This window comes from Loxodonta africana, chromosome 21 (assembly GCF_030014295.1).
Source record: "Loxodonta africana isolate mLoxAfr1 chromosome 21, mLoxAfr1.hap2, whole genome shotgun sequence".
NCBI lineage: Eukaryota > Metazoa > Chordata > Mammalia > Proboscidea > Elephantidae > Loxodonta > Loxodonta africana.
The window spans coordinates 17,670,668-17,685,233 of record NC_087362.1 but is presented as its reverse complement, the minus strand read 5'-3'; the positions used below and the strand labels follow the sequence as shown (position 1 = coordinate 17,685,233).

Below are 14,566 nucleotides of genomic sequence, written 5' to 3'. Positions count from 1 at the left end.
CCTTTTGCTTCTGACTAATTTCACTCAGCATAATGCCTTCCAGGTTCCTCCATGCTATGAAATGTTTCACAGATTCATCACTGTTCTTTATTGATGCGTAGTATTCCATTGTGTGAATATACCACAATTTATTTAACCATTCATCCGTTGATGGACACCTTGGTTGCTTCCAGCTTTTTGCTATTGTAAACAGAGCTGCAATAAACATGGGTGGGCATATATCTGTTTGTGTGAAGGCTCTTATTTCTCTAGGGTATATTCTGAGGAGTGGGATTTCTGGGTTGTATGGTAGTTCTATTTCTAACTGTTTAAGATAACGCCAGATAGATTTCCAAAGTGGTTGTACCATTTGACATTCCCACCAGCAGTGTATAAGAATTCCAATCTCTCCACAGCCTCTCCAACATTTATTATTTTGTGTTTTTTGGATTAATGCCAGCCTTGTTGGAGTGAGATGGAATCTCATCGTAGTTTTAATTTGTATTTCTCTAATGGCTAATGATCGAGAGCATTTTCTCATGTATCTGTTAGCTGCCTGAATATCTTCTTTAGTGAAGTGCGTGTTCATATCCTTTGCCCACTTCTTGATTGGGTTGTTTGTCTTTTTGTGGTTGAGTTTTGACAGAATCATATAGATTTTAGAGATCAGGCGCTGGTCAGAGATGTCATGGCTGAAAATTCTTTCCCAGTCTGTAGGTGGTCTTTTTACTCTTTTGGTGAAGTCTTTAGATGAGCATAGGTGTTTGATTTTTAGGAGCTCCCAGTTATCTGGTTTCTCTTCGTCATTTTTGGTAATGTTTTGTATTCTGTTTATGCCTTGTATTAGGGCTCCTAACGTCCCTATTTTTTCTTCCATGATCTTTATCGTTTTAGTCTTTAAGTTTAGGTCTTTGATCCATTTGGAGTTAGTTTTTATGCATGATGTGAGGTATGGGTCCTGTTTCATTTTTTTGCAAATGAATATCCAGTTATGCCAGCACCATTTGTTAAAAAGACTATCTTTTCCCCAGTTAACTGACACTGGGCTTTTGTCAAATATCAGCTGCTCATATGTGGATGGATTTATATCTGGGTTTTCAATTCTGTTCCATTGGTCTATGTGCCTGTTGTTGTACCAGTACCAGGCTGTTTTGACTACTGTGGCTGTATAATAGGTTCTAAAATCAGGTAGAGTGAGGCCTCCCACTTTCTTCTTCTTTTTCAGTAATGCTTTGCTTATCCGAGGCTTCTTTCCCTTCCATATGAAGTTGGTGATTTGTTTCTCCATCACATTAAAAAATGACATTGGAATTTGGATCGGAAGTGCATTGTATGTATAGATGGCTTTTGGTAGAATAGACATTTTTACTATGTTAAGTCTTCCTATCCATGAGCAAGGTATGTTTTTCCACTTAAGTAGGTCCTTTTTAGTTTCTTGTAGTAGTACTTTGTAGTTTTCTTTGTATAGGTCTTTTACATCTTTGGTAAGATTTATTCCTAAGTATTTTATCTTCTTGGGGGCTACTGTGAATGGTATTGATTTGCTGATTTCCTCTTTGATGTTCTTTTTGTTGATGTAGAGGAATCCAAGTGATTTTTGTATGTTTATCTTATAACCTGAGACTCTGCCAAACTCTTCTATTAGTTTCAGTAGTTTTCTGGAGGATTCCTTAGGGTTTTCTGTGTATAAGATCATGTCATCTGTCAATAGAGATAATTTTACTTCCTCCTTGCCAATCTGGATGCCCTTTATTTCTTTGTCTAGCCTAATTGCTCTGGCTAGGACCTCTAGCACAATGTTGAATAAGAGCGGTGATAAAGGGCATCCTTGTCTGGTTCCCGTTCTCAAGGGAAATGCTTTCAGGCTCTCTCCATTTAGAGTGATGTTGGCTGTTGGCTTTGTATAGATGCCCTTTATTATGTTGAGGAATTTTCCTTCAAATCCTATTTTGGTGAGAGTTTTTATCATAAATGGGTGTTGGACATTTGTTGGCATTTGTCAAATGCCTTTTCTGCATCAATTGATAAGATCGTGTGGTTTTTGTCTTTTGTTTTATTTATATGGTGGATTACATGAATGGTTTTTCTAATATTAAACCAGCCTTGCATACCTGGTATAAAGCCCACTTGGTCATGGTGGATTATTTTTTTGATATGTTGTTGAATTCTATTGGCTAGAATTTTGTTGAGGATTTTTGCATCTATGTTCATGAGGGATATAGGTCTGTAATTTTCTTTTTTTGTGATGTCTTTACCTGGTTTTGGTATCAGGGATATGGTGGCTTTATAGAATGAGTATAACTACATTTTTTTAGTCTCTCTTTTTCATTTTAATGTTGTCATCTTTTACATAATGATATCTCTGTTAATCTGTTTTGAGTGTTTAGCTTTGATTTATTTTTGTGACTACCATATTTGGGTTGATATCTGGTTGCTCTATCTTGTGTTCTAGTCATGGGTTGTTATCTGGTATTATTGATTTTCTAACCAGAGGACTCCCTTTAGTATCTATTCTAATTTTGGTTTGGTTTTTGCAAACTCCCTAAACTTCAAAGAATTCTTAGAATATAAAAATATATTTAACTCTATCACCTCAAATCTATTCTGGAATGAGAAAAAGTAATATGCAATAGCAAGATCCAAGAATAATATAGTTTTTAAATTTGGCATTTCTTCAGGATCTGGCAGGGTTTCAAAAATATCAACGTATCTCAAAAATTATTGTGAAGACAAAGAATTTAGGGTGAGTTGATACTGAAACTTGTATTTTGAGCATTAAAAAAAATTAAGAATCACAGATTCTCCATATTCATTGTCATTTCACTTTATTCCTACAAAATAGTGTAAGACCAAGCAATTACATTCTTCTGAGGTATCTTAAAGCTCTCAAATTTTTTTCTTCATTATATGAAGAAATTCTTACAAATATAACACTCAGTCACAGTTTTTGGTAATGTTTCAGTTTAAAATAGTTTCAGACATGACCAACATTAAAATTTACCTGTTTTATATTAAGCTGATAAAAGTGTCTACTACATGGCAGATGAATTTTCTCACGGAATCCATTCTATGGCCACAGTATTTTATATTGTGCAGGTAGCTGAGGTAATGTTAGCAGGCAATAGAATAAAAAACAACACTCAACAATGACCGCAATGTGTAGAGCTGTTACAGAGTAACTTTACCACCTTCAGGTAAATTTGTCTTTTTTTCATTATAGGTAAAAATCTTGATGCTTAGGATTATGAATCCTCTTAAAGCTTTGAGACAAACTTTGTTCACATCACCGAATGTCTAGAAATCTGTAGCACAAGCACACATAAGAATCAGGCCTTCTTTTGCTTAAAACCAGAGGCACTGATCACTTTAGGGGTCTCTAGTGGCTTGGTGGTTAAGAGCTATGGCTGTTAAAAAAGGTTGGCAGTTCGAATCTAGCAGCCACTCCCTGGAAACTCTATGAGGCAGTTCTAGTCTGTCCTATATAGTCGCTATGAGTCAGAATTGACTCAGTGGCAATGGGGTTTTTAATACACATCAGCTTTATATGAGTCAAAAAAGAAATGTTGAGGAAATAGGTGCTGTACAGTTCTTACAGTGAACAACAAAAAGCCCCCTAATTTTGTTAGAGTTCTATGCTCAGATAATTTTTTTTTTTTTATGTCTACTGGGATTCCTATTTCATAATCAACTTTAAAACATGAGTCAGTTTTAATAAAGTCTGCTCTGTTTAGTCAGTTCCAAGTGCTCACCAAAATAACTTGCCTTTTCAATGAACATTGGGCTGTTGTTTGTTGTCACTGAGTGGATTCCAACTCATGGTGACCCCATGTAACCCCAATGAACACTGGGCTGGAGGTAGAAAATACAGGGGTAGTGAGAAATTTGGTTTTGAAAAATACATATTCTGTATCAACCTTCATTCATATATATTTTTAAAGTTATTTAATATCACAGGGAAATTGTTATCCTACCCTTGGTGTCTTCATTTTACCTAATAGGGTAAATGCAATTTATGTCAGCTATAATTTTTCTATAATTCAATTACTATTTAAAATTACCTATGTCCAGGATGTCGATTCTAATGGTCTTCAAAAACAGGGTAGTCTACTGAGGCAATAAACCTATGCTTTCATTCATTTAGTCATCTACTTAATGCACTATGGAGCCCTGGTGCACAGTGGTTCAGAGCTCAGTTGCTAACCAAGAGGTCAGCAGTTCAAATCCACCAGCCGCTCCTTGGAGACCATATGGGGCTGTTTTACTCTGTCCTATTGGGTTGCTACAAGTTGGAATTGACTCGATGGCAACAGGTTTGGTTTGGTTTTATAGGCTCAGGGCATCTCAGGGCAGGGGAAATAGCTGATGCACCCAACTTCTGTCCCGACATTCCTGTTAGCAGACATCGCTTATGCAAAAGGGTGTGCACCACATGGCATACAATTAACATAGTAGTATATCGGGAGTACTGTCATAATTTCAGTTTTGCATTGACAGTGAAGAAGATAACGTTCCTGTGGCAGGATGTACTCATGCTTTCAGCTCCAGCTGGCCCAACAAGGACCAGTTGGGTAGCACTTTTAAGGTTTTGACTTAGTACTTAAAATCCATCAACAACAGGATATACTACTGCGTGAGGTGATGATCTCTTCTTTATCAGATATTTTCAAGCAGAGTTGAACTACTATTTATTAGGGATAGTGTAGAAAAGATTTGTAAACCAGATACCCTGGCACTTATTTTCCAACTGTGAGACAATTCACTTCTTCGATAACACTCAAACTAACATTAAGCCTTACCTAGCTCCTTGATTAAGGCCCATGCAGAACATGGCATTCCAAAACCTACAACAAAAAAACAAATTAGCACTGTTTGTTCCGTATCTTGATAATCTGGACCAGCCAACATTTCCCAGTCAGGATGAAACTTCCCTTTTTTATGACGACAAAAGTGCTAATTTTTCCATTAATGTGAACGTGTTTCTTTTAAACCCTTCTTTGTTTGAGGGAACCTATGGATGATTATATGTAGAGTTTATTGTATAACTCACTCAGCTGTTTTATTTGCTTCTTCTACTCTACAGTAAAACACTGACTTTCTGCCTTTTTCGTTTGTCTTTACTTTTCCATTTGAAAGTATTTTTCTCTTGGTTCATTGACACTTCCCATATCTCATCCTACCTAAGAAGAATTCAGCTTTCAGTTTCCTATTACCAAAGAAACCTACTAAGCACATTCTTGGACTTGACTTGGATTTGGAGTCCTCTAACGTTTTTAACGTGTTTCACGGCACTGGGTTTGGGTAACGTGCTTCATAGCAATTCTGCTACTAGTGTTTCTCCCTGTGGAATGTTCTGGTATGTGAGTTCCCTGGTCTTTTGGATTCTCTACAGCAAGCTTGATGTTATGCACTAAAAAATTATTTCTCGATATAGATAAAAATAAATTGCCATAAAATTTGTCAGGAGGGAGTTAAGCCTGCTGGATTTGGAAAAGGTTTTGTAGTTTTACATAAAAATTATTTCGTTTTCCTCTTAATACCACAGATACACTATGCAGGGACAAGAACTGACTTCAGGTTCCATGTTGCTGGAAAAGGTAAATCAGGCCACAATTGCATGCCCTTCAGGTGGGACACAGCACACACTCCACGCACCTGCGCAAACCCTTTATTAAAGCAACAATTAAAAGTACAAGATGGATCACTTTTTTTTGGCTGTAACATCAACTTAAATATTAGGCATTTGTTTACATCTTTAAATTATTTTTAAAAAGTGAACAGTTTATAGTTCACAAAAATCATCAGTTTGACATTTCTTCCCAGATAAATGTTTTCATTTTATTTTCCAGTTTTAACAAAGGACACCCAGAATTACTGAAATACAGCAAACCAAGCATAAAAGCAAGGGTTTTCTTTGCCCCTAACTCACAGTTAGCAGCTTCATGGTATCTGAGAGACACATTTGAAAGCTTTTACTACTATTAGTCAAATAAAAAATAATTTACGCTAGAATATTCTTAGAATTATTTGCTTTCTGTTTTCATATTCTCTAGCTTCAATTTCAATCGTGACATTCTTAGTATTTGCCCCTTTATAAACTCCGTCTCTAAAAAATCTCATTAAATACCATTATCACCCTCATGTAATATTTTCTTGCATAACAGATGAACACTTGATCCTTTGGAAAATATAATAAGCAATTGTGTTGTATTTGTTTTTTTTCCCCATCACTGATTTGTTTAATCCAAACCTGGCTAATCACTGTGGTAACCATACAAAGCCATTAGGGAAGTAAACTCTGTGATCTACTGAAGAATATTTAAATGAATACTAAAGTAAAAGTGATTAATATCTTGAGGATAACAGATGCTCAAAAGATGTGTGAATATATGATGAGATTTGGTAGGTATTTAAAGATAATCAATAGTTTAAATTAGTGTCAAGAATAGAAACAGGGTTTATATCTTAAAGGATTGCCAAAGGGATGTGTGAAGCCAGGTACAGGACAGTAGCTGAGCTGTGCTGAGAAAAGACAGTCTTTGAAAGATAAGCCAAAGGTGCCATTTTCTTTTTACCAAACGAAGTACTGAGAAAACTACCCTTAGTTAACGGGATGGCAGGGACTGCCAATTAAGAGTTTCAGCACTGAGCACTGATGCGACCTGTATTTCAATACATGTGATGAGAAGCGTCCGATGTGCCTTCCTAACATGTCTTCTCCAGTGGCTGAGACTGGCGTGTCTGCAGGTAAGCTGGTTCGTGTGGGCTGCAGAACATGCAGAGCGTTCCTGTCCAGAACATGCAAATATTCTTCGTACCTTACATTTTCTTCTTAGAGTGTGCTAAAGAGCCAGGTACAGATCCTAGATCACCAACAAATAACAATTCAAGCATGTTTTCAGTCCTTGAAAATAATGTACAAAGCCAGTGAAATTCAGTCTTTCCATAAAGTTGCTTTCTTGATGTCTCACATTTGCCCTTCAAAGGGAAGTTTGCAAACTTCTACAATTCAAAATGAAACAAATAAAACCATAATGAAGGAAAGAGGATTCCAGAATCCACAGTGTGGGATGTCAGGCCTTGAAATTTAGTCTTAGTCTTGAAAAAGGAATGCCCATAAACATCTGAGACAAACCGTTACAGATGTAACGACAGCACAACAATGCTTGCGATGAATGATAACATTCAGGTATTTTTAGAAATTTCTATATGTTACAGACCACATTTGGTTCCTAGAGATTTTCGTCAAGTATTCCCCCACTGCCGTCGAGTCATTTCTGACTCAGAGCGACCCTATAGGCAGAGGAAAACTGCCCCATAGGGTTTCCAAGGCTGCTAATCTTTACGGAAGCAGACTGCCATGTCTTTCTTCCGTGGAGCGGCTGGTGGGTTCAAATTGCAGACCTTTTAATTAGCAGCCAAGCGTTTTAACCACTGTGCCACCAGGGCTCCTTAGTCAAGTATTAGTATTTCTTTTTGCCAAGTATGATATACAAAAAGATGAGAATAGTAGTAGATGTGCCCTAAAGATATGAAAATATAATATATAAAATGAAACCATTATAAATTACATAGATTTTCAGTATAAAATTCTGTGTTTTTCCATTTAGAATAAATACCATCCGAGCTTACAGTTAATATAAGTGAATCAAATATACACACACAGCTGAATCATTTTCAGAACATCAAGGAAAAAAAAATCACTAGAGATATGAATGGGATGACTCAGAAACCAGAAATGGTTTCATTTTAAGAATGACTTCATAGAACCCAAAGGGCATAGTTTGGGATTAGTGTTAAGGTTTTAAAACTGTCCAAATTAAGTCTCTCTCTCTCTCTCTCTCTCACACACGGACACACACAGCTACAGTCATACTTCTATGATTTCTACGAAGCTTAACAGTTCACCGTGTCTTTTGAAAATTCAGCTGAAAGTCACGATGTCTTCTGCATTTCATATGCGGCAGGAGGGCCTCCCTTGTTTTTTTTTTTTTTTTAAAAAAAGCTATCAGATGGAAAGGAAGAGTGTAGAATTTCTGGAAAGAGAAATCCCCTTTATAAGACAATCTCCCTTTCAGCTGGCTATTACTATATCAAAAGCATTTTGATGCCTTAAGGAGAAAATACTTTGAGAATCTATGTGTGCCCTTTCCTCCCACCCCAGTCTACAGAAGCGAAAACCAATCTGGAAACATTCTTTGGTCATGTATTTCTGCTTCTGCTTCGTAAAAAATATGCCAGTTTTAGCTTAGTATTGCTCCCTAATCAATGTCTAGACAGAACGAATGCCTACATGCACTTCTTTTCTGGGAACTCTGCACATGGGTTTGGGTGGAATGAGAACTCAACAAAACGGGGAAAACTACACACAGTATGGCCAAACAAGCCTCGTAAGTCCCTGCTGCTGCTTTGGACGTATAGATCCATGGTGAGATTTTGTTGACCTCCATCACAATTGGAAAACATTTATATTCCAAGACCTGGAGATAAAACTTCCTGCAACCCAAATACATGCAATCGTGGTCCAGAGAATTCAGACAGGATTTGCAGTTTCTCTTGATTGCTCACTACTAATTTCTTTAAGTGACCATCCAAGACATTTCTAACTGATCCCAACAGTTCATTCCCTGTCAAGAAAGGTCTAATCAAATTCCATGCCTGTAAGATTGCCTATCACAAAAACAAAAACAAAAAACCATTGCCACTGAGTCGGTTCCAACCCATAGCGACCTCATAGGACAGAGCAGAATTGCCCTATAAGGTTTTCAAGGAGCAGCTGGTGGATTTGAACTGCCAGCCTTTTGGTTAGCAGCCAAGCTCTTAACCACTGTTCCACCAGGGTGGTAACTGTGTGCAAACCATTTGTACCACCCAGGGACCTGTCACACCAGTTATCTATAAGGTTACCTCTGCAGTAAAGCCCAGTCCCACTAAGTTACAGAGCCAGATACATTTGCTGTAATGTTTGGACAGCAAACACATCCAGTCTTGTACCCATTTTTGCTCCCAAAAGGGCTTGTCTCAATGGGGGCCACCGTGGGAGATTACAAGCTTCCCAAACCCAAACCAAACCAAACCCATTGCCGTTGAGTCGATTCTGACTCATGGCAACCCTATAGGACAGAGTAGAACTGCCCCACAGGGTTTCCAAGGAGCACCTGGTGGATTTGAACTGCCTACCCTTTGGTTAACAGCTGAGCTCTTAACCACTTCGCCGTCAGCTCTCTAAGCTTTCCATAAAACTCTAAATGTCTGAGCTAGAAGAGATCTTCTGGCCCATCAGGTACAACCTGCATATTTTACAGATGACAAAGATTAAACCCCAGGGAGGGAAAAAATAGTTGTCCCAGGTCACTCACCCCGACAGTGACTGAGTGAGGAGTACACATCTGGATCTACTTCCTTATCACCAAAGTGCCCTGCATAACCTCCATCATGATCTGTCCCTCCCTGTGGCCGTGACCCTGAGAACCTGAGGACTACTTCACAGTTATTGTATCTCCTGCTCATAAATGAAAATGAAATGTCCCTCATTCTTGCCACCATTAAATCCCTTAATGGAAGTGGTCCTGATAGTTTTTTGGGGGGTGGGGGAGGGTAACCCACTTGTTTAAAATGCCATGATTTTTTGAAATGGATGTGTTCTATTTTAATAAGTAATGCAGCATGAGAACATTAGGCAAACCCAGGGATGAACGTCTTCCAAGTAACTGCGAAAGAGAGCAAGAATGATACAACAGTTTGGTTCTGTGAGAGCGCGAGATCGTTTAAATGGTGCTCAGCGCTCATCCAGTCTGCCCTCTCTTATGGATGAGGAAACTGAGGCCCAGACTTGCCCAAAGCCAGGCAGCTGATTACTGGCACAGCTGTGGAAGGTATTAAGCCTCTGGATGAGTAGTTTTGTCTTCTCGCTATATCATCATGCTGCCTTGCATATAGCTGCTTTCTTGTGGGCCTGAATAATAATTCAATAATTTCGGCATGAAATTTGATGGTACAGTTCTCTATGCCTTTACGCTCCCCTTTAAGGACCAACAAGTTGGCTTCACAGTTCACAAAAGGGGACCTGGGTATACGACTTCACACATCCTTATATCTGCTGTCCCAAATCACGTCTGAGTTGCTCAGGGGCATACTGGTTCCTGCAAGCCCTTCTGGGAAGCCAGTATTCTGTAACTTACTGGAACTCATCAGACACTTCTGTCTTTGGAAGCAACACATTTTCCAGGTAAAGAATAAGTCTTTGTTTGGAGGATGATGTTACTTAAATGTAAACAGCAGTTTTCATGTGTAATATAGGTGGTGTATGGAGCCTTTTACCACAAACCTCCACACCTCAGCTGAACTCACCAAAGGCTCCCAGAACTGGACAAGTAAACGCATTTTTATTTGGCTATTAAAGTGCTATTTCCTGGGCCAAAAAAAAAAAAAATTTTTTTTTTCTCTCAGTTTCACAATAGCAGCTTCATTGGAAACAAAAAAAGCAATGTATCAAAATAGGCCTGGGAAACAAATAAACAAACAAACAAACAAAATGAGCCTAGTAACTATTTTGGAACATTACAAATGACTTGCAGGTATCAGCCCTGGTAGTGGTGACTGATACCAAAGCCTCTGAGGTAAATGTTCTAGGGCAAAATAAGGACAAAAATGACAAAGATGACTAAGCCAGAAAAGGCAATTAATATTAATATAACAGCTACTCCAATACAAGGGAACAGTGAAAGTAAGGAAAACTGAGAAGAAAGTGCGACGAACCCACGAACGTGCATTTGCTATTGTAGGAGACTTAATCATTTTTAAAAGGAAAGCAATGCAGTGTGCACTGGACAGGGCTCTTGAACTCAGAATATCTTACAGTAGTGTACTCTTTGCAAAAAGGCATCACCAACTAAGGAATTTGGCAGAGAATAGCCTGTATGATTCGTGTTACATGAACAGACATCTTTTGTCAGCATTATCAATCCTGTACCCTGATGTTTCTCATACCCTTCACTACTGGGGAAATTCCAGTCACGTAAACTGCACACAGGTGTTTCCCCTTTTAAGATGGCATCACTCCTGCCTAGTGGACGAGAGTCTCCTGGTAAGGCTTAGCGGCAAGTACGTACTACAACTGTTATTACAAGGAGCAGCCCCTGATTTTCTTGATATGCATAGCTTTTCAGAGTTGTGATTAGACATGGCTTTCATAAATAATGCAGGTGTTTCTGTCATGCACCACTGCTGGCTCTGTAGTTTCCAGGTGAGCTGGTGGCAATACTCTATCCAGTACCTCAACAGGTGTTGGTTCTTCAGACGTTAGCTCTGTAGATGTTATATCTGTGGAAGGTTCTGCAGTTTCTGGGGAATGTTCGGCTGATGGTTCGGTTTCCTCTTCATCTTTCACTTCAAACTGCACACCCTCTTGGTCATCCACGTGATCTTTTTTGGATTGTGGGTGGACAGACACCTTGATGGCAATCTGCTGAGGCTGTTCGTGTAGGGATGAGGCGTCTGAGTCGGCGGTGGGAGAGTCGCTGCGCTTCAGAGAGTTTGGGATTGTGTAAACCTCATCCCTGTCGGGGGTCTCCTGGCCTTCCGGAGTATGTCTCACAAAATTCTGCCCCTGCTCCTCCAGCCCAACCACTTCCATGATTTCCTCCATAATCGTCCTGCAGTTCATAATGAGAGGAGGCAGAGGCACACTCCTAGCCAGCTCTTCAATATAGCGGGCAAATTCCATGGTTTTGAACTGGGTGACTTTGGCGAGCTCTAACGTTTTGGCTGAGGTGATGATGGGGATCCGCTTGGCGATCTCGAATGCCTTTTGCAGCTTCTCTGCACCTTCTGTCCTAAAGAACTCGTTGATGGCTTTCTCAGTCTTCTTCAGGTGGCTGCTCATCATGCACAGGCGGGTGATGTTGAGGATCATGACGATGGTGAAGGCCACAAGGCAGACGATCATGTAGTAGACGCCCATGTCTCCGGAGGTGAAGATGACTCTCAGGGTCACTGTGTTGTTCACAGTGCCGTAGATGTTAGAAGCGACACATGTGTATTTACCTCGGTCTGAAAACGACACCTTGGTGATGTTCAGGAGGCCGCTGTCGTGCATCTGCCATTTTCCTGTCAGAGGGAGAGGAGAGGATTCAACCAAGGACATACAACTCCCACTGTACTTACTACAAGCTGTTCTATATTCCTAACACCATCTACGACTACCACAGTACTGCTACCAGTAACAATGAACATTTACTCAACTGCTTACTGCGTGCCAGACCGCATCTAAGTGCTTTATGTGTATATTCACTCATTTAACCTTCACCACGACTCTGTGGGTGGGTATTAATACAGGGTGAGGAAACTGAGGCACAATTAGGTTAAACAATCTTCCCAAAGTCACCAGTTTAGAAGTAGTAGAGTTGGAAGATAAACTCAAGCTCAAGTATCTGTACACTCTTAACCATCAAACTATATTGCACAATGCACCCCTGGGTAGGTCTGAACCACCAACCTTCCAGTTAGTAGTCGAACGCTTAACTGTTTGCGCCACCCAGGAACTCCCCACATCCTAGTAAAAAATAAACAATTTGGAAAGCACTGTGTTAGCCTTAACTGTAGCATCGGATATTCTAGTGGGCTTATGAGCATGACTCTCCTGAATATATGTTCACCAGGGTTAAAAAAGTTTACAGCCTCTCAGAATATAACGTATTTTAGAATTAACTTAAAATCTGCAGTCAGTCATTAAATTCTAATTGTTTATCTGGCTTCTTCATTTTTGAGATAAAAGTTATCCTTGAGTGACCTCAGTTAATTAAAACATAACTTGGGTTATTAATTTTGAGAATCAACAATGAATTGTCTATATTACTTAAAGCTACACACTAGGGAATAAGGATCTAAATCTGGTGAAACTGTTTAGTTTGGATTAATTCTTAGTCTGTCTGTGTACCCACAGGTCAGAGGACCTTTATGAAACATGATTCTAAGTTTAACTTTGGGTCTTGGGCATGAGGCTTTCTGAAATCCTATAACCTCCCCAGTCTGTCCCACAGAGAAGGAGGGCCTAGGTCAAGTTTCTTGGAGGTTCTACTGAGCAGGCAGATAATTCTTTATAAAACCAGTCTAGTCTCCTAAGCCCTAGCTCCTGATAGGGCAATTTAACACAGAAATCCTTGTAGGATCTAATTATTGAACAGTATTTTAACTTGTTTCTGCTCCTTTTAGTCTAATATTTCCTGAAAGCAACGTGTTTCTTTTTTTGTTTTTGTTTTTTGGGGGGGGGGATCTCATGTCTCAATGGGCTGTATAATGAGGCAACACAGGGCCTTCTTTACTCCAGCATCCTCTGCTCCTTGGAGCATGACAGAGGAAGCTAGACAGAGCAATGAGGTACCTTCTAGGGCCCTACAATTCCTGGCATTTGCTAGATGTGGTGAATTTGGCAGGGTTTCTCTCTGGAGATGCTGTCGCATTACTTTGCTTCTGAAAGAACATCTGTGAAGAGTAGTTCCTGGTGTCCCTGAGTAACCCTCTTCTAACAATTCAGCCAGTGTACTTCCCCCTAGAGCACAAAACACTGGTTTGGAAAATGGAGTGAATTCTCAGCCTCTCGTGAATGTGTACGCAGACAAACCTGGCATGGGGCCTGTGAGATTTTCTCTCACTCAGACGAGGCATGGGCTAGCCTCCCATCCCTCTCATTCCCTGAACATGACCATTGTGATACTTCAGCTACAGAATTATCCGAATACACAATGACCTGCGGCCAGGGAAACTGCTTTATCAGTTTATCTTCTTTAAATTTGTATGTTTCATAAAAGTAGACTACAGCAAGCACAGAAAAAAAAAAACAAAACAAAAACTAGTTGATTGAAAATGTATTATATATGGAAGGTACTGGGTTCCAGAGAATTAGACAATACCTGTAGTAGTTTCTCATTTTTACCTTTGATCGCTTATTCGAAAACACAGCAGGAAATGGGTAGAGAAGGGTAATGGTTTAAGGTGGTGGGTTTATTTGCATGGAGAGTGGCTAAGGTCAATCTATTCCCACTCCTGCCCCTTTTGTGGAAAAATTATGGGTAAATGCAAGAATATAGGAAGCACCTGGGTAGAGAAGACAAGTAGAAGCAAATACTAAACTAAGCCAGGCGTCTGGTGATAATACAGATAGCTTTATTCCTACACCTGCATAATAATTTTAGTAGGAAATGTTACAGAAAACTAAAATCCTAACATACCAATTACAATGAACCAATACTTTATTGAATATTTAAAATAGATCTGAACTTGAACTTTACAGTTTTCTTCAGGCATGCTTTTAATTGTCTACTGACATGCACTTATCCATTCTGGAATCAAGCGGTTCAATTTAGGTGACAATTTGGCCACCTTCAAAGTTTCCTGTCACACTGTTAAAAGGGGCATAGTTTAAGATCAAACGCAACCTGATTAGGTGACATTTGTGACTTGTTCAGGGAAACTTGTGAGATGTTCAGCAGTTTACTTATTATTGGGGCGCATATTACTATTATATCATATTACTGGGAGCCCTGGACAGTGTCTTCTTAGACTAACACCTTTTATATACTTCATCCAACAA

At 39.3% G+C, this 14,566-nt stretch overlaps 1 protein-coding gene across 1 annotated transcript in view; it reads right to left on the bottom strand.

Moving 5' to 3' along the window:
* Positions 1-5,628: 5,628 nt before the first annotated feature.
* The window catches only part of MFAP3L (microfibril associated protein 3 like), a 53,352-nt gene continuing 44,414 nt past the window's right edge, over positions 5,629-14,566 (bottom strand). The window contains exon 4 of the mRNA XM_064273576.1: positions 5,629-12,084. Within this exon, the coding sequence (XP_064129646.1) occupies positions 11,153-12,084 (932 nt within the window). The 3' untranslated portion in view covers positions 5,629-11,152. The remainder of the gene's footprint in view (positions 12,085-14,566) is intronic.